The sequence below is a fragment of the Micromesistius poutassou genome (assembly GCF_964030765.1).
Source record: "Micromesistius poutassou genome assembly, contig: SUPER_1_unloc_1, whole genome shotgun sequence".
NCBI classification, from domain to species: domain Eukaryota; kingdom Metazoa; phylum Chordata; class Actinopteri; order Gadiformes; family Gadidae; genus Micromesistius; species Micromesistius poutassou.
Genome location: NW_028180643.1, coordinates 939,995 through 965,994, shown reverse-complemented (window position 1 = coordinate 965,994; position 26,000 = coordinate 939,995). Strand labels below are relative to the sequence as shown.

Sequence of the window (26,000 nt, the reverse complement as noted above, 5' to 3'; positions counted from 1 at the left end):
TGTGTGTGTGAGAGAGAGAGAGAGAGAGAGATGCAGACACAGAAAAAGATAGAGAGAGAGACAGAGAGAGAGAGGGAGAGACACACAGACAAAGATAGAGAGAGACAACAAGAGAGAGAGAGAGACAACGAGACAGACAGAGAGAGACAGACAGACAGATAAACAGACAGACAGACAGAGAGTGGGAGAGAGAGAGAGAGACAAAGATAGTGAGAGAGAGACATGCACACAGACAGACAGAGAGAGAGAGAGAGACACACAGACAAGAGAGAGAGAGACACAGACAGACAGAGAGAGAGACACAGACACACACACAGACAGACAGAGAGAGACACACACACACAGACAAAGAGAGAGAGAGAGAGAGACAATGCGACATAGAGAGAGAGACAGAGAGGGAGAGAGACACACACACAGACAGAGAGAGAGAGGGAGAGAGAGCGACAACGAGACAGACAGTGTGTGTGTGAGACGATAGACGTGAGAGAGAGACGCAGACACAGAAAAGATAGAGAGACACAGAGAGAGAGACAGAGAGACAGACAGACACACACACACACAGACAAAGATAGAGAGAGAGAAAGAGAGAGACACACACACACAGACAGACAGACAGACAGAGAGACAGATAGAGAGAGACAGAGAGGGAGAGAGAGACACACACAGACAGACAGAGAGAGAGAGAGAGACAGACAGACAGACAGAGAGACACACACACACACACACACACAGAGACACGCAGACAAAGATAGAGAGAGAAAGAGAGAGAGAGACACACACACACACACAGACAGACAGAGAGAGAGACAGAGAGGGAGAGAGAGACACACACAGACAGACAGAGAGCGAGAGAGAGAGGGAGAGAGAGCGACAACGAGACAGACTGTGTGTGTGTGTGTGTCTGTGTGAGAGAGAGAGAGAGACGCAGACACAGAAAAAGATAGAGAGACAAAGAGAGAGAGAGAGAGACACACACACACAGACAGAGAGACGGACAGATAGACAGACAGAGAGAGGGAGAGAGACAGAGAGAGAGAGAGAGAGAGACACACACACACAAAGACAAAGATAGAGAGAGACACCAAGAGAGAGTGAGAGAGAGACAGAGAGAGATAGAGATTCAGTAGAAACAAAGTGAAGACGTTGTGGAGACAATGATGGGGGTTTCCTCTTGACAAGCTGTGTGTGTGTGTGTGTGTGTGAGAGAGAGAGAGAGACGCAGACACAGAAAAAGATAGATAGACACAGAGAGAGAGAGAGAGAGAGAGAGACACACACACACACACACACACAGAGAGAGAGAGAGATATGCAGACAAAGATAGAGAGAGAGAGACACACAGACAGACAGACAGAGAGAGAGAGAGACAGAGAGAGAGAGAAAGGGAGAGGGAGAGACAACGAGACAGACAGGCAGAGAGAGACACACACACAGACAAAGATATAGAGAGACAACGAGACAGACAGACAGAGAGAAAGAGAGTGGGAGAGAGACAGAGAGAGATAGAGATTCAACCAGTAGAAACAAAGTGAAGACGTTGTGGAGACAATGATGGGGGTTTCCTCTTGACAAGCTGTGTGTGTGGGTGTGTGTGAGTGTGTGTGTGTGTGTGTGAGAGAGAGAGAGACGCAGACACAGAAAAAGATAGATAGACAGAGAGAGAGAGAGACACACACACACACACACACACACACAGAGAGATAGAGATATGCATACAAAGATAGAGAAAGAGAGAGAGAGAGACACACAGACAGAGAGAGAAACAGACAGAGAGAAAGTGAGAGGGAGAGAGAGAGACAATGAGACAGACAGGCAGAGAGAGACCAGAGAGAGACACACACACACAGACAAAGATATAGAGAGACAACGAGACAGACAGACAGAGAGAAAGAGTGGGAGAGAGAGACAAAGATAGTGAGAGACACCAAGAGAGAGAGAGACACACACAGACAGACAGATAGAGAGAGAGACATGCACACAGACAGACAGAGAAAGAGAGAGAGAGGGAGAGAGACAGACAGAGAAAGATACAGAGAGAGAGACAGACAGACAGAGAGACGGAGAGAGAGAGACACACACAGACAAATATATAGAGAGAGAGAGAGACACACACAGACAGACAGAGAGAGGGAGAGAGAGACAGACAGACAGAGAGAGAGACAACGAGACAGACAGAGAGAGAGAGACAGATAAACAGACAGAGAGAGAGCGAGAGGGAGAGAGAGAGAGAGATTGAGATTTTAACAACACACTTTATTTACATAATTTTAGTTTTTACATTTCAACAGTTCAACAAAGTGCTAATGCTTTAAAATCCCAGTATGTTTAGAAACAAAATAGCTTATCCAATAAAAACTTGTGCAAACACCAACTGTTCATCAACAACTAAACAGACAATGTCATTAAAACACCAGCGCAGTTTAAAAGCGTCCAAATCTCCAATGTGTTTATAAAATCTAAAATCGAAGCTAATGTACAGTTTGCTTAATGTCATGTTTTCTTAAGATTAGTGGTGATATATTCTAAATTAAACTGTTTCCAGTCCGATTTCAGTGTTCCCAGGTTCCTGCTGTGAAAGAAAATTGACCTCAGAGAGACAACCTGTCTGAATAAAGGAACATGGGTCAGAACATCAATAAATAGTTTCACTGTGTTGAGGGCGTTTTCATAAGGAACCTCTGGTCCAGGAACGGAACAGAACTCACATTGGGTTCCAATGGAAAATGGTTTGGGTTCAAACATTCCCTGTTTTGTGCTAAAAGGACGAGTTGTGACCGTCTCTTGGACTGTACACGTGTAGTGTGTTGTGGAGGTTTATTGGTCACATCAGTGACTTATTGTTGGTTTTATCAGTGTCGATAACGGTTTAGTACACTGATCTTTACACTCTTGAGGCCAGTGACTCCACTCTGGGGAAGAGACGTTTTGCTTCCCGTTGTGAGGGAGCAACATTTCCTCCCACACTAATCACAGTCAGCCATCTCTGACTGGACACCGCGTTATCAACTGCTCGCAGTCAGTCGTGGTCAGACCATACCATCTGGCAGATAAAAGAGGGGAAACTGGAATCTTTTTCAATGTTGTTTTAACTTTAAAAAAGGAAACAGAAATTAATAATTTTTCTACTTTGTGAATGATTCATTATAATTTGATAGCAATAACGGATGATGTGGGTATTCATACCTTAATATGGATCCCCACTTTGTATTCAGTATGTCCCAGCTCTTATCTTATCTCCCCATGGAGAGTTAACAATGGGTGATTGTCTCTTGGGCTGGGTAGACCTTAGTTACTCTGAATCCTCCTTCTTTATAAGTGTAGCAGGCCATGTTCTTATTGTTTTGCTGTTTGGTTTTCTTATCATTCCATATTAAACCCTCCGCCCACACTCGCATGATAGATCTAGACATAGATAGTGAGAGAGTGTGGATATCTAGACATAGAGGGTGATAGAGTGTGGATATCTAGACATAGATAGTGATAGTGTGTAGATCTAGACATAGATAATGATAGTGTTTATGAAATCTAGACATTGATAGTGATAGAGTGTGTATGAGATCTAGACATAGATAGTGATAGATTGTGTAGATCTAGACATAGATAGTGATAATGTTTAGATCTTGACCTAGCTAGTGATACAGTGTTTAGATCTAGACATAGAGGGTGATAGTGTGTAGATCTAGACACAGATAGTGATAGAGTGTGTAGATCTAGACATAGATAGTGATAGAGTGTTTAGATCTAGACATAGATAGTGATAGTGTGTAGATCTAGACATAGATAGTGATAGAGTGTTTAGATCTAGACATAGAGAGTGATAGTGTGTAGATCTAGACATAGATAGTGATAGTGTGTATGAGATCTAGACATAGATAGTGATAGAGTGTAGATATAGACATAGATAGTGATGGAGTGTGTAGATCTAGACATAGATAGTGATAGAGTGTGTAGATCTAGACATAGATAGTGATAGACTGTGAATCTGATCTAGACATAGATAGGGATAGAGTGTGTATGAGCTCTAGACATATATAGTGATCGAGTGTGTATGTTATCTAGACGTATTGAGGGCCCTATCTTGCGCCTGGCGCAATTGACTTTCTACACCGTGTGTAGAATGTGTCGTTGCTAGTTTGCACCCAGCGCAAAGCTGATTTTCCGCCACAGCAATCAGGCGCCACTACACTTGCGCCTGGAGAGGCATGTCGGCGAAAAGCAGGGGCGTGTTCCAGCGCAAATGATACTTGGTGCTATTTTAGTGGTCTAAAAAATGCGCCAATGCAATTGTGCCACTGACCGAAAAATACCTGGTCTATAGCAGTTAGCGCAGTTGTTGTTGCTATTTTGACATGCCATGGCAGGTCAGAACTACAACATAGCCTACGCTTACACACACGTAGGCTATACACAGCACAAACATGCAAACTATTAACCTGATTTAAATATGATATCAAAGATTATTCATACGTGTGAAACTGCATAGAAATAGCGTGTGGATTGTGGAAACATTTTTTTCAATAGGGCTGCATGAATGAATGAAGTATAGTAGGCTATGGCATGCAATAAAATAATAATAATAACAATAATACATTCAAGCTAAGTATATTCCAGGCTTCCAAAACAAAATCTTGGTTTAGGGTAAATGGTTGGTTAAATGATTTAGGAAAGAACAGCTGATACAGCGGTAAGTTTTACTTTTAAATCAATGCATCTGCAAACACTGTACATCAAACACATATGTTCTTGACACAGACATCATTTACAAGCCCATAAATTTTAGGATTGATGAGTATTTGATCGTGAGAAAACATAGTTTTACCGCGAGTGAGTGTTTAAAAGAATGAATGAATGCGGGTGATGCTTGGCGCGCCCATCTGTTTAAACACACGCAAACTAAGCACGTAACGCATAGTACAGTCCATGGCGATGTATATTAACAGGGGGACACATGCATATTATGAACACAAGTCGATAACGATAATGTATATAATACTGGTAACAAACTATGTTTGTTAATGTATTGGCGCATATCATTAAATAGACCCACAGTTGTGGCCATCGAAGGCCGCGTCCGCATATATGTGTTAAGTTGCCTTTGCCGCAATTTACATGGCGAATCAGTGTTCCTGAAGTTGGAGAAGAAAACGCTATTCCATGTGTGAATTATGACTATTATTTGGCCATAAACTGAGCCATTTGAAGTTTGAAATTCATGTGGTCATGCATCTGTCTCAGCGGAGACTGCAAACGCGCTGTCAAAATATTAACTCGCCATGTCAAATGCGCTGGGTCTTAAAGGGGATGGCAGGTGGAAATCTCATTGATTTATTGCACATTACACCCAAAACACACCTACAGGTTTCAGCCCAACCTTTTTAGATTTGCACCAGGCGCAAAGCTTGTTTATCTCGCCGTCATAATAGCAACAGCGCCGTAGAACTGCCCACAAAGTACTTTGACTTTGCGCCTTGAAGTCTGCGTTTTAGACTGTCTAACTAGGGCCCTGAGTGTTTATGTGATCTAAACAAAGTAGTAGTAATAAAGTGTATAAGTATATCAGACAGGAGAAGGATAGGACGTCTTCACTGCAGAAATGTCGCGTTCGCTACTCAAATATAATCCACAGAAAAAATATGTAGTTGTGTTTGTGTCCAGGTCTCCAGTCTTCTATGAATGAGGAGAGAAAGGAGGGGGGTCCTACCTCTAAAACCACTCTGTCTGGGGAACATGGCCGCCACAAGAGGTAAGAAGAAGATCTCTCACTGTCTGTGACTGTTCTTAGTGCTCAGCAGTGATATATCATGACTCTATCATTAGTCTGAGTAAAACTTCTCAAGGTCGTGGATAAAACATGTTAACAAACTAAAAGAGGTTGAGAAAGCTGAAGTTTAAAAGATAAAGACTTTATTCTAACTTGTAACACCTGAGTTTGTTTGGAATCAGGCTTCATGTTATGTTCCCATTATGTGTGGATTCCTCCTTAAGGCTTTGGGGGGGGGGAGGTAGAGAGTGTTTGGTTGTGGTCGGGGTCGGGGGTCGGAGCGACAGGATGTCTCACAGTAACGGACGTTGCGGTCAGCTGATTTTGCGCAGTTCTCCAGTGTGTGCGCGCAAAAAAAATCTTTTACATTTTTTTATTTTTTACATATTTTGTAGCAAACTCTTCACGAACCCCCGGCAATGCACCGTGTACCCCACTTTTAGAACCACTGGCCTACACAATCACCACCAACGGAGTCGTTCATTTGGCTATTTGATTTTAAAACATGCCGAAGACAAATTGATATTGACCACAACATGGTAAATGTAATATTGCCTTTTGCATTCTGTTTCAGACCTAGAAAGGATCCGTAAAGGATTTGTGGCGAATGTCGGAAAAGCAACTTTGAAAGGTCTGCTGGATGACCTTTGGGAGGAGAAAGTGTTGAGTACCGACAACAAGGACACTGTGTTGGAGGGCCAGACGATCAGAGCGGACCAGGCTCGGTGTCTGATCGACATGGTGATCGGGAAAGGAGAGAGTGCAAGTCAGGCGATGATTGATTATATGTTGGAGAGGGACAAGCCACTATACATCAACCTGGGTCTGATCCTCCCTCCCAGCCCTGCTGATCGTGTGGGTGAGTTCTAACTAGGAATGGGTTTTCTCAATAAGCCCTGCCCACTTTATTCTGACAAGGGCCTAACACGAACCAGAGGCTTCTTTATCCTTTCATCTCCTGGGATCCAACCATTAATTATTGTCGTTTCAGGACATTTGTTTAGACTGCATATCCAAAGCCATTCTCCCTACTTTGTCGAAGTGTTAAATAATTATAATTTAAATATAATACCCAAACAGCACAGCAGCAGTGTTTTTTAAATACTTACGTCACAACATTGTATTCACTGCATTGGTTTTATTTCAAACTTTGACACCTCGCGTGTCCCCCACCCCAGTTCCCAATTAAATGAACATGAACATGTAGATCTAGACTTAGGTATAATAGAGTGTTTAGATCTAGACATAGATAGTGAAAGAGTGTGTATGTGATCTAGACATATCAAGTGTTTATGTGATCTGAACAAAGATAGTAACAGAGTGTGTAAGTATATCAGACAGGAGAAGGATTGGACGTCTTCACTATAGAAATGTCACGTTCGCTACTAAAATACAATCCATAGAAACAATATGGAGTTGTGTTTGTGTCCAGGTCTCCAGTCTGCTATGGATGAGGAGAGAGAGGAGGGGGGTTCTACCTCTAAGACTACTCTGGGTAACATGGCCGCCACAAGAGGTAAGAAGAGGATCTCTCTGTCTGTGACTGTTCTCAGCGCTCAGCGGTGATATATCATGACTCCATCATTAGTCTGAGTAAAACTTCTCAAGGTCATGGATAAAGCACGTTGACAAACTAAGAGAGGTCGAGAAAACCAAAGTTTGAAAGATAAAGACTTCAGTGTAACTTTGTTTGTTTGAAATCAGATTGGAAGCGTTCGGCGCACCGCCCCTAGCCAATGCACTGTTAGCCATTTGGGCTCTTAGTGTTGCTCTTGGCAAGCTATATACTGGTTGATCAATGGAAAAATTACCTAAACGGCTCATTTGATCTGTTTTCATGCAGAAATAGACCCTGGGTAAAATTTTCGCCAGATTTACACTTTAATAATCCTGAACATTTTGAATCTGTAACGCGTAGTCCTTGTTATGACCAGCTTTTTCGACCAAAGTTATAAAGCCTCCAAATATCACAGAGTTGATAATTTAAGAGGAAATATTGCCATGTTTGCACTGATTTCACCATCCACTATCTGATGTCTTCTGTTGTTTTCTCATTTAGGATCTGCTGCTGTCGAATGCCAACATAAATTCAAGTCTCATTTGAAGAAGAAGTTCAGGCGTGTGGTTGAGGGAATTGCTAAAGCAGGACAGCCAACAGGTCTGGATGACTTCTACACAGAGCTCTTCATCACAGAGAGAGACAGTGGAGATGTCAACAAGGAACATGAGGTCAGACTGATTGAAACAGCTTCCAGGAGACCGGCCAAGGAGGAAACACCAATCAAATGTGAAGATATCTTTAAACCCTTACCTGGACAAGATCAACCAATCAGAACAATAATGACAACTGGAGTGGCCGGTATTGGTAAAACCATCTTAACACAAAAGTTCACTCTGGACTGGGCTGAAGGCGAAGCCAACCACGACATACACTTCACATTTCTCTTGACTTTCAGAGAGCTGAATTTACTGGAAGGGCAAGAGTTTAGCTTGGTGGAACTTCTTCATCACTTCTTTATTGAGACCAAAGAAGCAGGAATCTTCAAATTTGACCGGTTCCAAGTTGTCTTCATCTTGGATGGTCTGGATGAGTGCCGACTTCCTCTGGACTTCCAGAACAACCAGACATGGACAGATGTCACAAAGCCGACCTCAGTGGACGTGTTGCTGACAAACCTCATCAGGGGTGACCTGCTTCTCTCTGCTAGCATCTGGATAACCACACGCCCTGCGGCAGCCAATCAGATCCCTGCTGAGTTTGTTGACATGGTTACAGAGGTGAGAGGGTTCACCGACCCACAGAAGGAGGAGTACTTCAGGAAGAGATTCAAAGAGGAGATGCTGGCCAGCACAATCATCTCCCACGTGAAGAAATCAAGAAGCCTCCACATCATGTGTCACATCCCAGTCTTCTGTTGGATCACTGCTACAGTTCTGGAGGACATCTTCAAAAAATCCCAGATAGAAGAGAAGCCCAAGACCGTGACTCAGATGTACATCTACTTTCTGAGGCTTCAGTCCATAAAGAGGGACAGGAAGTACCATGGGAGAGCTGAAACGGATCCACACTGGAGTTCAGAGAGCAGGGAGATCATTGTTTCTCTTGGAAAACTGGCTTTTAACCAGCTGGAGAAAGGCAACCTGATCTTCTACGAGGCCGACCTGGCAGAGTGTGACATCGATATCAGAGCAGCCTCAGTGTACTCAGGAGTGTTCACCCAGATCTTTAAAAAGGAATGTGGGCTTTACCAAGACAAGGTGTTCTCCTTTGTCCATCTGAGCATCCAGGAGTTTCTGGCTGCCCTTTATGTCTTTCTGTCCTTCATCGAGACTGGTGTCAATCTGCTTTTAGGACAACTGCAATCGCTCTGGTCTATTCTTGTGAGAAACCAAAAAACAACAAAAAGAAAGCTCAAACTTTACCAGAGTGCTGTGGACAAGGCCTTACAAAGTAAGAACAGACACCTGGACTTGTTCCTCCGTTTCCTCCTGGGCCTCTCTCTGGAGACCAATCAGAATCTTCTACAAGGTCTGCTGGGAAAGACAGGAAGTAGCTCATGCACACATGAGAAAACAGTGTCCTACATCAAGAATAAGTTAAATGGAGATCTCTCTCCAGAGAGAAGCATCAACCTGTTCCACTGTCTGAATGAGCTGAACGACCGTTCTCTAGTGGAGGAGATCCAAAAGTACCTCACATCAGGAAGTCTCTCCGGAGAATCTCTCTACTCTGCTTCAGAGGAGGGTCTTCTGAGGCTGCTGCCAGTGGTCAAAGCCTCTAAAACATCTCTGTAGGTTTACTAATAACATGTATTACAATACACACTACACAATATACATTAAACTGGAATATATGGTTAAAACAATATGCAAAATATCTCTTTAGGTTCATAACAACATGTATTACTATTCTACTCATAACAGAATGAAGTTAAGTTAAGTTACAATACACACTACACAATATACATTAAACTGGAATATATGGTTAAAACAATATGCAAAATATCTCTGTAGGTTCATAACAACATGTATTACTATTCTACTCATAACAGAATGAAGTTAAGTTAAGTTACAATACACACTACACAATATACATTAAACTGGAATATATGGTTAAAACAATATGCAAAATATCTCTGTAGGTTCATAACAACATGTATTACTATTCTACTCATAACAGAATGAAGTTAAGTTAAGTTACAATACACACTACACAATATACATTAAACTGGAATATATGGTTAAAACAATATGCAAAATATCTCTGTAGGTTCATAACAACATGTATTACTATTCTACTCATAACAGAATGAAGTTAAGTTAAGTTACAATACACACTACACAATATACATTAAACTGGAATATATGGTTAAAACAATATGCAAAATATCTCTGTAGGTTCATAACAACATGTATTACTATTCTACTCATAACAGAATGAAGTTAAGTTATATAATAATATACAAAACATCTCTGTGTCCTATGAACGTATAATGGATTACAGTACACATAAGAGCATATTCAGAACAATAGAATATAGAAGTAGTTTTCCTCTAAAAAACATTTTCAATCTCCACTAAACAACTATTTTACATTTTACATTTAATAAATAATCAACATTTATACATCTAATTATTTAGCATTTTTTGTTAAACTAATTACATTCCTTCATTATGGAATAACTTAACAATTTAAGTTATTTTAATCACAGTTCCTAACATGTTCTGTTTATTTTGTGTGAAGGCTGAATGGCTGTGATCTGTCAGAGAGATGCTGTGAAGCTCTGGCCTCAGTTCTCAGCTCCAACTCCTCTAGTCTGAGAGAGCTGGACCTGAGTACCAATGATCTGCAGGATTCAGGAGTGAAGCTGCTCTCTGCTGGACTGGGAAGTCCACACTGTACACTGGAAACTCTCAGGTCAGCCTCTTCTTCAAACTGGTTATTCTAGACTCCAGTAAGTGCTGCTCCTGCATGATGGATTTCTGTTGCTCTTTTCCATGCTGACAAAACCCTCCCTGGTTTTACAGAATGTTAGAACTTGCGAAGAAATGGTCTTAGCGTACCAAACACAGCAGACTTCTCCTGACTCTAACCGAACAATATCTCAATGAGTTGTAGCTTTTGAGAAAGAAGCATTTGTTTCAAGTCCAAAGTATCAATAAAGCTTTTACTTGTCCTCCATATTGAATGAATACACTTTATAAATGTGGTTACTTGGTATGAACTGCTCTCAACCAGATAGAATAAATGGTGTGTGTGTGTGTGTGTGTGTGTGTGTGTGTGTGTGTGTGTGTGTGTGTGTGTGTGTGTGTGTGTGTGTGTGTGTGTGGCCAGGAAGGCTGTGCTTCTCTGGCCTCAGCTCTGAGCTCCATCCCCTCCCATCTGAGAGAGCTGGACCTGAGCTACAATCACCCAGGAGACTCAGGAGCTGCGCTGCTCTCTGCTGGACTGGAGGATCCACGCTGGAGAATGGACACCCTCAGGTATGGAGAGGACAGCTTTGTCCCACTCAGGGACAAAGTCTCCTAAAAGGGTTCAAGCTGCTGCTAGATGAAGCGGTTTGAAAAGGCAGCTGTAACTCATGTTGTGTAGAGAGTGATGAGACAGCAGATGAAGGTGAATGTTTCAGCAAGCTGCTCTCACTTTGTTCCCCCCCCCAGTGTGGAGCACGGTGGAGTGTGGAGGCTGAAACCAGCTCTAAACAAGTGTAAGTGTCTGTTTAGTTTGATTCATCACAACACTATGGTTCATCAGTTCATCTCCAGCCTGAGTGAATGAGTTGAACGGTTTTGAAGTATCACTACTACAGCACAGCTAAAGTCGACGCTAAAGTCAGAGCTAAAGTCAACACTAACGTCAACGCTAATGTCGACGCTAACGTCAATGCTAACTTCAGCGCTAAACGTCAACGCTAATGCTAATGTCAATGCTTACGTCAGCAGTAACGCTAACATCAACGCTAACGTCAGTGCTAGCACTAACATCAACGCTAACATAAGCGCTAATGCTAATGTCAACGCTAATGTCAATGCTAAAGTCACAGCTAACGCTAACGTCAGCACTAACATCAGCGCTAATGCCAGCGCTAACATCCATTATTGTAGTCCACTATTGTAGTCCATTGTTGCCAGTCCATGAGGGAGAGAGCGAGGCCGTTTCTCAATACCAAGTACGCAAACTACAGACTCGCAGACTTGGAAGTACATACTTGGCAAGTCCGGACTTCCAAGTACAGACTTCTGAGGACATGAGTACTCACCTGCAATTGGAACAGCAGCGGACTCGATGACGTCACCACCTCAGCTCTGTGCTTTACTGCTTTACGACCTCATGTAGGCATATACTACTGAACAATATAAACAAATTATATAAAACTAAACCCCAGCCTCTTTCATTTTAAAATAGTATGTTAATATTTTGAATGAATATGAATGAAAAGATATGCTTGTCGTGTGTATTTATATACACACAACTTTTTATATGTAGGGTACAGATGCGTGTGCCTAACTGCCTATGTAGTTGGAGATTAGGCTATTGATATAATAATTATGAATGAGCGAGAAATTACACAGATTAGAATAGAAACACACACACACGATCTGATGGATCCGACTGGGATTTTCGTTGTCGTTGCGATGGGTTTCCTCTATCAGCGACGTATACAATACAAACTAATTATACAAAACAAAACCCCAGCCTCTTTAATTTTAAAATAGTATGTCAATATTTTGAATGAATAGGCCTACATTTTTGTTATATATGTATAATGTTCCTATATATAGCCTATTATTATAGCTTACATACTAATATTTTAAAACATGGGAATGCGAAATGCATCCTGGGATATTTAACGGTCCCAAGTCCACACAAGTCACCTCCGATGCATCCTCGGTGGAACGGCCTCATCGAGAACACATCGAGAACACTTCCGGGTTTTACGACTGTATTCGCATACTTGCGTACTTGGAATTGGAACAGTACTTGGGCTACGACTGATTTCACGTTTCACGAGAACGCAAGTACACAGTACAGACGAGAACGCAAATTGAGAAACAGCCTAAAGACCACACTACCCTCCACCACGTGACTTTAACCAGGCTCCTCCAGAGTGGTGTGATCTCCACTGATTGCTCAACGAGCAACAGCTGAGTCAGAAGGCTAGAGCGAGACCAACTGAAAACGAATCCGGAATGAAACTAAAACTGTGATTCTGAAAAAATATTGAAGATACAAATGTGTAGATTTGTTTAATTGTTTGAACGATGGTAAACGGTAATGATGGTCATTTTGACCAAGTTATGATGTCTTAAGTTGTTGAAGTGTTGAAGAGGATGAAGCATGAGCGTTTTTTGAATTTTCCAATGGAAAAGAATTTGGGGTGAATAACCTGGAATATCTCGGGAATTATAAATAATATCATGTCTTGTTCTCCCGTCAGATGCCTGTGAACTCACACTGGACCCAAACACAGCCTACAGAGGACTCTCTCTGTCTGAGGACAACAGAAAGGTGACGCGGGTTAGAGAGGACCAGTCGTATCCGGATCACCCAGATAGATTTGACTACTATTACCAGGTGTTGTGTAGAGAGGCTCTGACTGGCCGCTGTTACTGGGAGGTAGAGAGGGAAGGAGAGGTTGGTATAGGAGTGACATACAGAGGAATCACAAGGAGAGGACGGGGTGGTGACAGGAGGCTTGGAATGAACAAGTCCTGGAGTCTTGAATGTCTTGATGGTCATTACTCTGCCTGGTACAACGGTAGACAGACAGACATATGTCTCCCCCCCGCTGACTCTCACAGAGTAGGAGTGTATCTGGACCGGCCTGCTGGCACTCTGTCCTTCTACAGAGTGTCCCCAGGTGTAGGAGGGTCCTCAGACACACTGACACACATCCACACCTTCAGGTCCACCTTCACCCAGGAGGACCTCCTCCCTGGGTTTAAGGTAGGGTGGGCGTGGGGGGGGGGGGGATCAGTGTCTCTGTGTCGGTTGTAGAAAGAAAACAGACGGACGGACGGGGGGGGCGCACACACACACACGCACACACACATGCACACATACATACACACACACACACACACACACAAACACACAAAACAAGTTGTTGGCGGGGGGAGGTGGGGGGTTTACGGTCCACGTAAGGTTTGTGGGCTTAACGGACGTGTTCCAGGCGCCTGTCACCTGGAGCGCGTCTATACGTTGACTTTGTACGGAGTCGCGCCGCCCCGTCGCTTTTGGTGTGAGCGCGGCTTTAGGCTGATTACTATCGCGTCCACACAAATCTGACAGGTCAATGAACAGTGAGGATAGTTAAGATTATAATCCCTCTCTTCGCCCCGTTCCCCAAACGTGACATACAAAATGTCCTGGAACCGAAGATATTTATAATCTATTTTTAAAAAAAAATTGAAGCTCCGCCACCAGGGGGTGCTGCAGCACCTGCTGCACCCCTACTTCCCACGCCACTGTCTGTCTCTTTTTCTCCCTCTCTATCCCTCTCGCTCTCTTTCTCTCTCGTCTCCCTCTCCCTCCGTCCCCCCCGTCTTCCTCTCCCCGTCCTCCCCCCTCGTCTCCCTCTCCCCTCCCCCTCTTCTCCCCTTCCTCCTCCCCGTCTCCCTCTCCTCCCCCCGTCTTCCCTTCCCCCTCGTCTCCCTCTCCCCCCCTCCTCCCCCCCTGTCTCCCCCTCCTTTTAATGGGGCTTCCTAAAAGTTGATGATGGTAAACCATGAAAGGAAGAGACTTTTAAGATCTTCCATAGGGTTAGCTAAGCAGGTTTTATTAAGATTTAATTTTTAATTTGAAATGTATGTTAAATACCTATTGATGGTAAATCACATGTTTTTTTATGCTACAATATTTGTCCATTTTCAGACATTAACATTTTTTATTCTTCAGGGATCATCATTTTTGTCATAATCCTAACAAGGATGATTTAGATTAGATTAGATTCATTAGGATCCCCATTAGCAACACACCGGAGTGAGAGCTAGTCTTCCTGGGGTCCAAACATAAAATATAGACAACAGACAATCACTTGTTTGACGTTATGTCAAACAAAAATAAAAATAGAAAAATAAAAAAGTAAAAAAAAGATATGAAGGCTACAAAAAGAAATGACAACATTAAAAATGTATATACATTACATATGGACCACATGTTTTTTTTGCAGACTTTTTAAAGTTGTATTTGCTATTTTTTCTAGAACGTATATTTTTTTGATTTGATTTTTTTTTATTTTTTTGCAGATTTTATATTTCATTCATAATAACCAAGAGGTCTGTGGGATAATGTTGCATGTTGTAAATGACTTTAAACTGAATATTGATTCCTCGTGCTCTGTTGGGAACCAAACGGCAGCAGAACATGTTCAGTTATTAAAGATATGTGCACACCTGTTTATGATTAGTAAAGTCTGCAGCTTCTATTGTTTCAGTCCTTGTTTTTATTGTGTACATATAAGGGACTATTATTTCTGTTGCATTTGTTAATGAAGAATAATTTTAATAAACAACTCAGTGGATCCAACTGAATGTTCTTGTGTGTTCAGCTCATCATCATTCTCCTTTTATTAGTAAATAATGCTTACATAAGTGCCTTAAGAATAATAATTTGTTAATAAGAAATTATAACTAAAACAACAAATGTTTTTCCTATATTATCCTGGGACCTCCTCCCTGGGTTTTGGTTAGGGGGGGGGCGGTGCCTCAGTGTCTCTGTGTCCGTTGTAGAAAGAAACCACAGACGGCCGGACACACACTCGGTCTCTCTCTCTCTCTCTCTCTCTCTCTCTCTCTCTCTCTCTCTCTCTCTCTCTCTCTCTCTCTCTCTCTCTCTCCCCGTCTCCCTCTCTCCCCCCTGTCTCCCTCTCCCCCCATCTCCCTGTGATTGGACGACACTGTGGATCAGAGTCAGCGTCCGTTAACCTGCTGACCACTGATTGGTCAACGAGCAACAGGTGTGCCGCCTCCCCCAGCCCCAGCGTCCAATCAGACTCAGAGCAGGTCAGGCTGCTGAGACCACACCCAGTTTGGTTTCTCTCTCTACCCCTCCCTCCCTCTTTCCCTCACTCACTCGCTCCCTTTCTCTCTCTCCCTCCCACTGTCTCTCTTGCCAACCCTCCCTCCTTCCTCCTCTCCCCCCCCCCTCCCCTCCCCCTATCCCCCCCCCTCCCTCCCTCCCTCCCTCCCCCTATCCCCCCCCTCTCTCTCTCTCTCTCTCTCTCTCTCTCTCTCTCTCTCTCTCTCTCTCTCCCCTAGTGTCTCAGAGGTTCTGGGTTCGATTCCCAACGCAACGTTCCCTCTGTGAGCCCAACCCTCTCCCTGTGATTGGACGACACTGTGGATCAGAGTGAGCGTCCGTTAACCTGCTGACCACTGATTGGTCAACGAGAAACAGGTGTGCCGCCTCCCCCAGCCCCAGGTTGGTTTTCAAGTCTCGTGAGAACCCTTCCTCTCTCTCTCTCTCTCTCTCTCTCTCTCTCTCTCTCTCTCTCTCTCTCTCTCTCTCTCTCTCTCTCTCTCTCTCTCTCTCTCTCTCTCTCTCTCTCTCTCCCTTTCTCTCCATCTCCCTCACTTTTACCTTTTGACCTTTGACCTTCCAGGGGTCAGCCTATCAGAGTGCAGCGTGCTGTTCCTCGACACCAGGGACTTCTGGGAGAAAGTGTGTGGCTGGGTCGTACCAAGTGACCAAGGAGGAGGGGTGGACATCTCTTCACCAATCGCTGCCTCTGGTCTGTAGACGCACACACACACACACACTCACTCTCTTCCTTTTTCTTTTTCCTCTCACTCACGCACTTACTCACACTTTCTCTCACACACACACACACACACACACACACACACACACACACACACACACACACACACACACACACACCCGTCTCCTCTCTGAACTTTAAAGAATGCAATGCAATGAACACATGGGGCCTGGAGGGAGGGAGGGGCCTGGAGGGAGGGAGGAGCCTGGAGGGAGGGAGGGGCTTAGTTAGGGGGGAGAAAGGGGGAGATAAAGGGGGAGATGGAAAGGGAGACAACATTTAATTGGAGAGAAAGAGGAGGGAGAAAGGACGAGATAGAAAGGGAGAGAAAAATCAAACGGCGGGCCCGGGGCAGCTGCCTGCCCTCCGCGGCCCAGCCACGGTGGCCCATCCTTGGGGAGACGGGGAGCGGTGGCCCCTGGCCGTCCTGGAGCTCAGCGGGAGAGGGTGTGGTCGCCGGGGGTCGGGCAGAGACACGGAGAGGGGAAGGGGACGGCCGGGTCTCCTCGCCGGGCACCGGAAGAGCCGCCGTGACGGAGGGAGGGCTGAGGCTGGAGGTTGAGATCTCGGTGTGGAGTGACTGGTTTGGTCTCTGTCTCTGTCTGCCTATGTCTCTCTCTCTCTCTCTCTCTCTCTCTTCGTCCCTCTTGTATCTCTCCCTCTCCCTCTCTCTGTCTCTCTCTCTCTCATCTCCCTCCCTCCCCCCCAGATGGAGCAGGAGAGAGGGAGAGCTGACCTCCTCCCCGTCCCAGTGCTGCTGGTGTCCAACAGGATTCCCGCCTACGAGGTGAGCTCTCTCTCTGTCTCTCTCTCTCTGTCTGTCTCTCTCTCTCCTTCCCTCTCTCTCTCTCTCGCCTTTTGTCTCTCTCCCCTCTCTCTCTCTCTTTCTCCTCTTGTCTCTCTTCTTGTCTCTCTCCTCTTGTCTCTCTCTCTCCTTGTCTCTATCTCTCTCTATGTCTCTCTCTCTCTCTCTCTCTTTCACTCTCATCTCTCTCTCTCTCCCACTCTCTCTCTCTCCCCCTCTCTCTCTCTCTCTCTCTCTCTCTCTCTCTCTCTCACAAGTGGGCGTGTCCCCCTAGCTGTGTGACGGACAGATGAGCATGGTTTGCTACGGTCCACCGGGTAGGCTGGTGGACTGACCTATCCAGCGTACATCTAGGAGGACACGCCCACTTGGGATGTCACTCAAACACAGGAAGAGGCAGGTTTTTAAAAAAATGGTTTGTAATGGCCCCTCCCCCCAATGAATGGAAGGAAAGAGAGAGGGAGGGGAAAGGGGGAGAGATGAAGGGAGGGAGAGGGAGAGAGGGATGAAGGGAAGGAGGGAGGGAGGGCGAGAGTGAGAGTGAGAGAGGGTGGGAGGGAGAGGAAAGCAGGTTTGATTCCAATGGTCTCATCTCGTGGTTCTCACCAGACCAAACTGGGGCTGGGGGAGGCGGCAAACCTGTTGCTCGTTGATCAGGTTGAACCAGCCTCACGTCCGCTCACTCTGATCCACAGTGTGAGTGTGTCTCTTCCTCTCTCTCTCTCACTCTCACTCACTCCCTCCTCCTCCCCCTCCCCCTCCCTCTGTTCTCCATCTCTCTCCCTCCCTCTCCCTCCCTCTCTCCCTCTGGGTTCTGGGTTCGATTCTCCCAACACAGCGTCCGTTCAAAGAGAAGGCCAACCGACCTTTTCACATAAGGTGCAGTGATGGGTTGGAAAGCAGTCGCCTGCAATGAATCTGAGAGCTGAATGACGGACTGATCCAAAGGTTTTAGGGTAGAAGCAGACGCATGCTTATAAACTACATCCCTATAGTCCAGTGCTGATAGCAACACTGCTTCAATAACCCTCTTTCTACACACCATGGGGAAGCTGCTTCTATTTCTGTGTAAAAAATTTCATTTTCTGACGTAATTTGCAAACAAGAAGTAATGAATAAACTAAATAGAAATGATGTCGAATCAGTATAGAATAGAATCAGAGTTACTTTTATCACTTCTTATTGTACAAGTACACACAAGTAAAATATTAGGCCTGGTCCCTCAACAGCCACATAGCAGCAACAACACAAGATAAAGTCAATAAAGAGAAGTAAAAGTAAAAACAAGTCAAAATAAGTAGTGGAAGTGGTAGAGGTACCAGCCACGGTTGATTGTAGCGCCAAAATGCTGTGCAAAGGACAGAAATGTGTATTTAAATAATGTGTTTTAGTAGTAGTGTGTGTGGGGTCTGTTTGGGGTAGTGGATCACACCACTGGGTTTAGAGTTCAGTCGTCTTTCGATTGAGTCTCATGGTTCTCATGAACCGCTGAGGCTGCACACCTGGTCTGAGTCTGATTGGACGCTGGGGCTGGGGGAGGCGGCACAGTGTGTGAGTGAGAGGGGGAGAGAGGGGGAGGGAAGGAAGGAAGGAAGGAAGGACGGAAGGAAGGAAGGAGAGACGGGGGAGGGAGGGGGAGGGAGAAAGGGAGGGGGTGGGAGCAAAGGAGAGAGTGAGGGGGGCGAGAGGGAGGGCGAGAGGGAGGGAAGGGGAGAGAAAGGGAGAAAAGGGGGGAGAAAATGGAGAAAGGGGAGAGAAAAAGGGAGGGAAAATGGAGAGAAAGTGGGAGAGAGAAAGGGAGACAAAATGAAAATGGAGAGAAAGGGGGAGAGAGAGAGAGACTCTCTCACCTGTCCCTGAGTCAGTCTGATTGGACGCTGGGGTTGGGGGAGGCGGAACACCTGTTGCTCGTTGACCAATCAGTGGTCAGCAGGTTACGGACGCTCACTCTGATCCACAGTGTCGTCCAATCACAGGGAGAGGGTTGGGCTCACAGAGGGAACATTGCATTGGGAATCAAACCCAGAACCTCTAAGACACCACAGACACTACAATGTCCCGCCCCCACTTATGACCGGAGACTACACTCTCTCTCCTTCTCTCCCTCTCTCCTGAGGGAGGTAGGGAGAGAGGATGGGAGAGAGAAATGAAGGGAGGTAGAGATGAAGGGAGGGAGGGAGGGAGAGAGAGAGAGGGAGGGGGGAGGGAGGGAGAGATGGAGGGGGAGACACAGAGACACTAACCCCACTGTGGATCAGAGTGAGCGTCCGTTAACCTGCTGACCACTGATTGGTCAACGGGCAACAGGTGTGCTCCTCCCCCAGCCCCAGCGTCCAATCAGACTCAGACCAGGTGAGGCTGCTGAGACCACGGCCAGTTTGGTTTTCAATTGTCCTTTGATAGTCTCATGAGATCTCTCTCTCTCTCTCCCTCCTCACCTCCCGCCTTTCCTCTCTCCCCCCTCTACCTCCGCTCCCTCCCTCCCTCTCGCTCTCATCCTCTCTCCTTCGCCCTCTCTCTCCCCCCTCCCTCCCTCCCTCTCTCTCTCTCCCCACCTCTCCCTTTATCCCTCTCTCTCTCCCCTCCCTCCCTCCCTCTCTCTCTGGCTGTAGTAGGAGTCTGTCTGTCTGTCTGTCTGTCTGTGTGTGTGCCTGTGTGTGTGTGTGTGTGTGTGTGTGTGCCTGTGTGTGTGTGTGTGGGTCTGCCTGTGTGTGTGTGTGTGTGTGTGCCTGTGTGTGTGTGTGTGTGTGTGTGTGTGTGTGTGTGTGTGTGTGTGTGGTGCATTGGGCCTCAGTCTCTTGCCCCCAGGGCTCAGAGGACCCGGCGTCATAGGGCTAGAGTCTGGGGTCATGGGGTCGCACTCCCTCTGTGGTGGGGGGGTTGTCAGAGTCGTTCGGTTCACCTGTGTTCCGTCTATTTAAGTTGTCTAGTTTCTACCCTAGTTTGTCGGTTTCTTGTTTGTTGTTGGTTTGTTTCTGTCTGTTTACATGAAGTAAAGCTTCTTTCCACCGACGGTTCTGAGTCTGATGTCTGCGTTCTGCTTCACCTCCCTGCACAAGCTGTGACACAGTCCCTGTTTTAAGACGCCCCCACCAAATGCAAATATATATACTTATATTAACCTCCCTCTCCTCTCGCTGTCACTCCCTTCGTCTCCCTTCCTCCTTTCGTATTTGTATATTCACAGACTGTTTGCCTACAGGGATTTAAACAATCAGTATCGTTAATGAACCATGACCGCCATAAGAGACTTGAGACTTAACTTGGCCTTGCAATAAAAGACTAGTGAGCATCTCTGCCTCTAATCAGCGCTGACGTTGAGAACAGCTACGATCACGCACAAATTGTATCCAATTCTGATAGTCAGTGATGTTCAAATCATCACACACACACAATCAATGGACACACATACACCCACACATACATCAACACCAAGAAACCATGCACAAATGTAATGCTGTCATTAATCACATTTATGTCTCTCACACACACACACACACACAAAATCCTGCCCTAACCCCACTCACTGTATTTCCTGTGTCATTAGTGTAATGTTTATCACCTGTGTTCATTTTTTATTATATTCACATATTCACATATATCTATTTATTCTATTTTATTCTATATATTGGAGGTTCCCCAGTTTGTTGGTTCATTGTTTGTTTGTTTCTGTCTGTGTACATGAAGTAAGTAAAGCTTCAATTTGCACCTAAACCCTCTGAGTCTGATCTCTGCATTTGGGTTCACCTGCCTGCACAAGCCGTGACACACTCTGGTTTAAGACGCCACGACCAAATGCAAATATACACATATTTACCTCTCCCTTCAACCCCCTCTCGCTCTCTCGCTCGCTCTCTCTCCCTTCTGCCTCTACCAGAGTCCTTCCTATTTGTATATTCACAGACTTGCCTCAGTTTGCCTCCAGGAATTTAAATAACCCTGCAGTTTTTGGTTGTCAAATCTTGTGCTTCTGTTGATGCATCTGATGACCTGAAAAGTTGTGAACATCGACCCTAAGTGCTCGACTTTATTAGTTGAACAAGAAATACTCAAGAATACTCGCATCATATCTGTTATGCCTATACAGAGGGAGTCAATCCCTGCAAAGGTGTAACATCTCCTCTGTGAGGCTATTGGGATGCTAGCGGCTACGCTAACGGGCTCCCACATAGAGCTGGGTGGTCCCGCCCCTTCCTTTAGCTAGCAGGTCCCCCATGTGTGGCCTGAAGTTTGTTGGCCAAATGGGAAATGATCGATTGTAGGAACTGAACATTGCAATATATTTGATGCAAAGTGCAACCTCTGCGGTCGTACAGGCTCCAGCTAGCTCTGTAGCTTTAGTGAAGCTTAGTAGTGAAGGTTACTGTAAGGCACTACTAACTACTAACTAACGGGCAACTGGCTCCACCCTGGCCCGACCGTTGAGCTCATCCAGCCTTGCTTACCAGTTCTCTCCTGTCCCTCAAACCAAGGCAGGTTCTGTTGGAATAAAGAGAGCCATGTTTTTGTTAAATTCACCTCATGTCTCTCACGGTTTCTTTCCTGCATAGAACCTCCCCTAATCACCCTCATAGTTAGTGCTTGAGCAGTAGTATTTGCAAACAAGAGCATTTGTATGACTTAATGCAAATCTAATTTTATCTGATGCTAGTCTTAGATGCAGACGCTTCATTCAAGACATCTCTCCCAGTGAGTAGCCTTTTCAACTCAGAGAAAAACATATTTTAAGATTTTTTTGTATTGTCCTGTGATGTTAGACTCCTCATTTTTGGACACCTCAGATTAAAGGTCCCATGGCATGCTATTTTATGGATGCTTTAATATAGGTATTAGTGGGCCCCTAATACAGTACTTGAAGACGTTCAAGAAATTCAGCCTTGGTGCAGAGTTACAGCCACTACGAGCCAGTCCCACAATGAGCGCTCCACAAACGCGCTGTTTTTAGAGGCGAGTCAAGGTGGAGGGCGGGGGTGTGGCCCTGAGCAGCTTGCGGCCACGGTACCATCCTCCGGCGGGAGTCCTGGAGCTCTATATCTAAATAATATCATATTATATTTAGATATCTATATAATATAATATATATTATCATGGTCAAAAGCTGTTTGCGCCTCCAGATTATATTATGAATCTCAAACGACTGCGTCGGGTTCTCAGACGCCTCTGGTTATTCCACTTCCACGTCAATATTAAGTACATACTGAACCACGAAATGGAGGAAAAGGGGATTGTTGCCCGCGATTGTTGCCCGGGGTTGTCTGCGTTGGGTTGGTTGAGAAGGAATTGGGAAGCGCGACATGGAGAAGAAAATGATTGTGGCCCAGTGGGTAAAACTGTTTTTATTGGCAGGCTAACAGTTCCCCTCGACTTGCGCTAGCCTAGCACCAGCGATTTCTGCAACTAGAAGGACTGAATGAAAAGTGTTGAAAACGGTCTCCAATGATAAATAACACACTGGCTCACTTGGAAATGCTGAACTATCCCTTTAATATAATATTTAACTAAACTTTTAATAGTGTGTTAATATGAAGGAATGTAAACCTAGTAGCTAGCATGATTTATTGTCTGAGCATGTTGTTTCTCCAGAACCATGGGGTCCAGTCATCTCATCTGTAGTTTCATTGGTAGGTTTTCCACACAGCAATACAGTCTTTATCATTATCCACTTGATTATATTGCTTTAAGAAAAATGTACCTGCAATAACTTTTATCAGTTGAGATACACATTTATTTTTGTGATTTTGGCCGTATGTAAGATTCCTACAATGGATAGTTTGATTACTTCATCGATAGTTTTAGAATATATAATAGTTGCAGGATATATGTTTGTACATATTAGCTGATGATACCTGAAATATTAATTTTATTAAGTATATTGTATTTTCTCAACACCAGGTGTTGAGAAGGGCAGATGACAAGTTTATCCAATCAAGTTTTTCAATGTTGTTGGGATGCAACTTTACAAAGTATTCTGTGGTTTCACTCTCCATTAAGCTGCATCCCGCATTAACGTGGCGTTGAGCGGCACGGCTATTCAGTCTACAACATATGAGGGCGCGGAGGTTGAACGCGCCATCGATGGAAACAGTGACCCTCAGTGGGAGCATAACAGCTGCACCCATACACTTACACCATACACATTCACAGGCTCAACCATGGTGGAGGCTGCCTGGTGTGTACCGGGTGTCAGAGATCCAGGTCACTAATAGGAATTCCGCTAGGGAGAGGCTGAACGGCGTTGAAATATTCATCGGGAATTCAATGGCGAACAACGGCAACGACAATCCAAGGTGAATCACTGGTGTCCCCTCCCCTAAAATCACTCAATACTGTTCGACTCCCAGCCAAAACGTTCTGGGTTTGATCCCTAATGACCTCTACCTGCTTTTAAGTGTCTTTGGATAAAAGTGTAAGTTACTAAATAGCATGGAATATTATATTGCCAGTTTATTATACTGGTTGTATATTATTATACAACCAGTGCTCTGCTCAAGTATACCTGAACACCCACCAACTTATTCTGGTCTCTGATACCTACCTTCAACAGACTACTGTATCTTCTCTCTCTGTCTCTTTTCCTCAGGTGTGCCATCATCAACGATGACCCAGGGTGCTTGACTCAGACTGTCAAGTGTTGGGGAATGAAAGGAAGGTTTATCAACTTCTACAAGTCCTCTGATGAAGCAAGCTCCCTGCAGTTGTGTGAGGTCAAAGTGTACGGAGGTAGGAACCCCGACCATCATTACATGATCATCGGGGGATGGGTGTACCAGTACCACTGTTGGTAAAAGATCATTGGTTAAATGTCAAACACTGCTAGTCCTGTGTAGCTCAACTGGTAAAGCATGGCATTAACACCGCCAGGGTTAGGGGTTTGTCTCCCACTACCTATTATACAAATGTAGGCACCAACAGTACTGTAAGTCGCTTTGAGTAAAAGCATCAACCAAAGCACATCTGCATACAGTGTTTTCAACCTGAAAGATGGAACACGAGGGCACTACAGGTAGTAAGCATACCACTGGTGGTACACAAGGGTACTGCAGGTGGTATGTGGGATTTTATTCTTGAAATAGACAAATATACAATAAAAGAATAAAATGTAAATATATTATAAATATTCAGGGTTGGTGGTTTGTTATTATTTCCATTGATGTTTTGTTGCTATCTGTTTGCTGAATAAACACAAAGGGAGCATAAGCAGCATTGCAGACTTCTTCTTTCCACTGTTTCCCACTGGCTATGGCCTCTTTGCAACACTTGTGTATAACGGACTGTTGACAGTTCTGTATTTGTGATATTTCAAGAGTATCAAAGAAAGTTATTTTCTGTATGGTTCAAAATAGCTCATAGCCCTTCAAAACATTTGAGTGTCCGAAAGTGTTGTGTAAATAAAGTGTCTAATAAAAGTGTCTGCTAAATGTCTTAATAGTGGGTAGGGATTAGCCTGGCTCCGCCCGCCCACCTACTTCCGCCCAAATTTCATTTTCCCTTCAGTAGTCAGTCTGGGGCTGGGGCTTGTTAGTGGGATTTTGCCCAAACAAATTTCTGTGTGACCAATCAGCAAACAGAGGAAGTGGCTGAGAACGATGACGTCGAAGTAGCGACGTATTGTCAATGACAAGACCCAGCCTCGACAGTTGACTGCAAACATTATCTCTGTCCTTACTATCGAATATTAATGTAGAATTTGTAATTGTTCCTTGAACTCTGAAATTAGATGAACAAAACCTGCAGCTATCGTTGACAGACATCTTCACGCTTCATCTTGTTTTGTTTGTGTACACAGCCTGCGCATGCGTGCAACGTAGTTTCCGGCCGGTCCCGGCGTATGACATACGTCATGACCAAACGCTATTGCGATTGGTTATGGCAGATCCAGAGTGGCACTGGGCAGATCCAATAGTTTTAAACTTCAACAGACACCCGCCTCCAAGTGAGTGAACGTTTGCCAATTACAGCAGTTCCAGACCTTCTGTACAAATGAAATGAAGTACGATGGTCTGGTAGCACCAGGCTAGGTAGGGATTAGGAGTCTGCTCAAAGATACATAAAGGGATACTGACAGGGCTGAGAGTAGATATCCCTCACCTCCCTCGTCCCTGCAGAGACTCTCACTGGGACCTGCTGAGCCTCATGGGCCCAGAAGACCAGGAGATGATTGATGAGCTGGTGGCTCGCACCCCCTTCTCACTAACCAGCCACCTCTGTGTGGGCCTGCGCAGGTACTGGCCAGGCCTGAGTGTCTATCAGGCAATCAAGTCCTTATCATCATCTGGTCATCGTCCATCATTATGTCTTGTGAAATACCATAAAAATAACAAAAGCTAAATATTTGGCCACATTATTCTTCCTTCAAACCAGCTATCTATTTAATCTATTTCAATGTTGGTAGGTCCCTTTCAGGAAGCTCCTGGTTTTGGATGTCCGGTGACCCGATGGACTTCACCCAATGGGACAAAGGCTCACACCATTCCAGCCCCTGTGGGGGCGTGTCCAGTGTGGAACCTTCCACATGGAGGCAACGCTCTTGTGAAGAACATAATAACTTCATCTGTTTCACAGGTAGGTGTCCAGCCTATAGAGCCATTAACAGGTCCTAAGAAAGCCAAATATACATTAACCTTCTGCAAAGGCATGCACCCGATTGCATGTTCTACCTGCACAAAGGATTC

General features: G+C 44.8%; 1 protein-coding gene across 1 annotated transcript; it reads left to right on the top strand.

Annotated features, from left to right (window-relative positions):
- Positions 1–6,049: 6,049 nt before the first annotated feature.
- Positions 6,050–25,861, top strand: LOC311338046 (NLR family CARD domain-containing protein 3-like; the record flags this gene model as incomplete). Its single annotated transcript, XM_084488962.1, has 7 exons — positions 6,050–6,059; positions 6,336–6,620; positions 7,821–8,539; positions 23,473–23,615; positions 23,909–24,097; positions 25,434–25,578; positions 25,826–25,861. 7 exons carry the CDS (start codon positions 6,050–6,052, stop codon positions 25,859–25,861), a joined length of 1,527 nt encoding a protein of 508 aa, XP_084345088.1.
- Between the last annotated feature and the right edge of the window lie 139 nt (positions 25,862–26,000).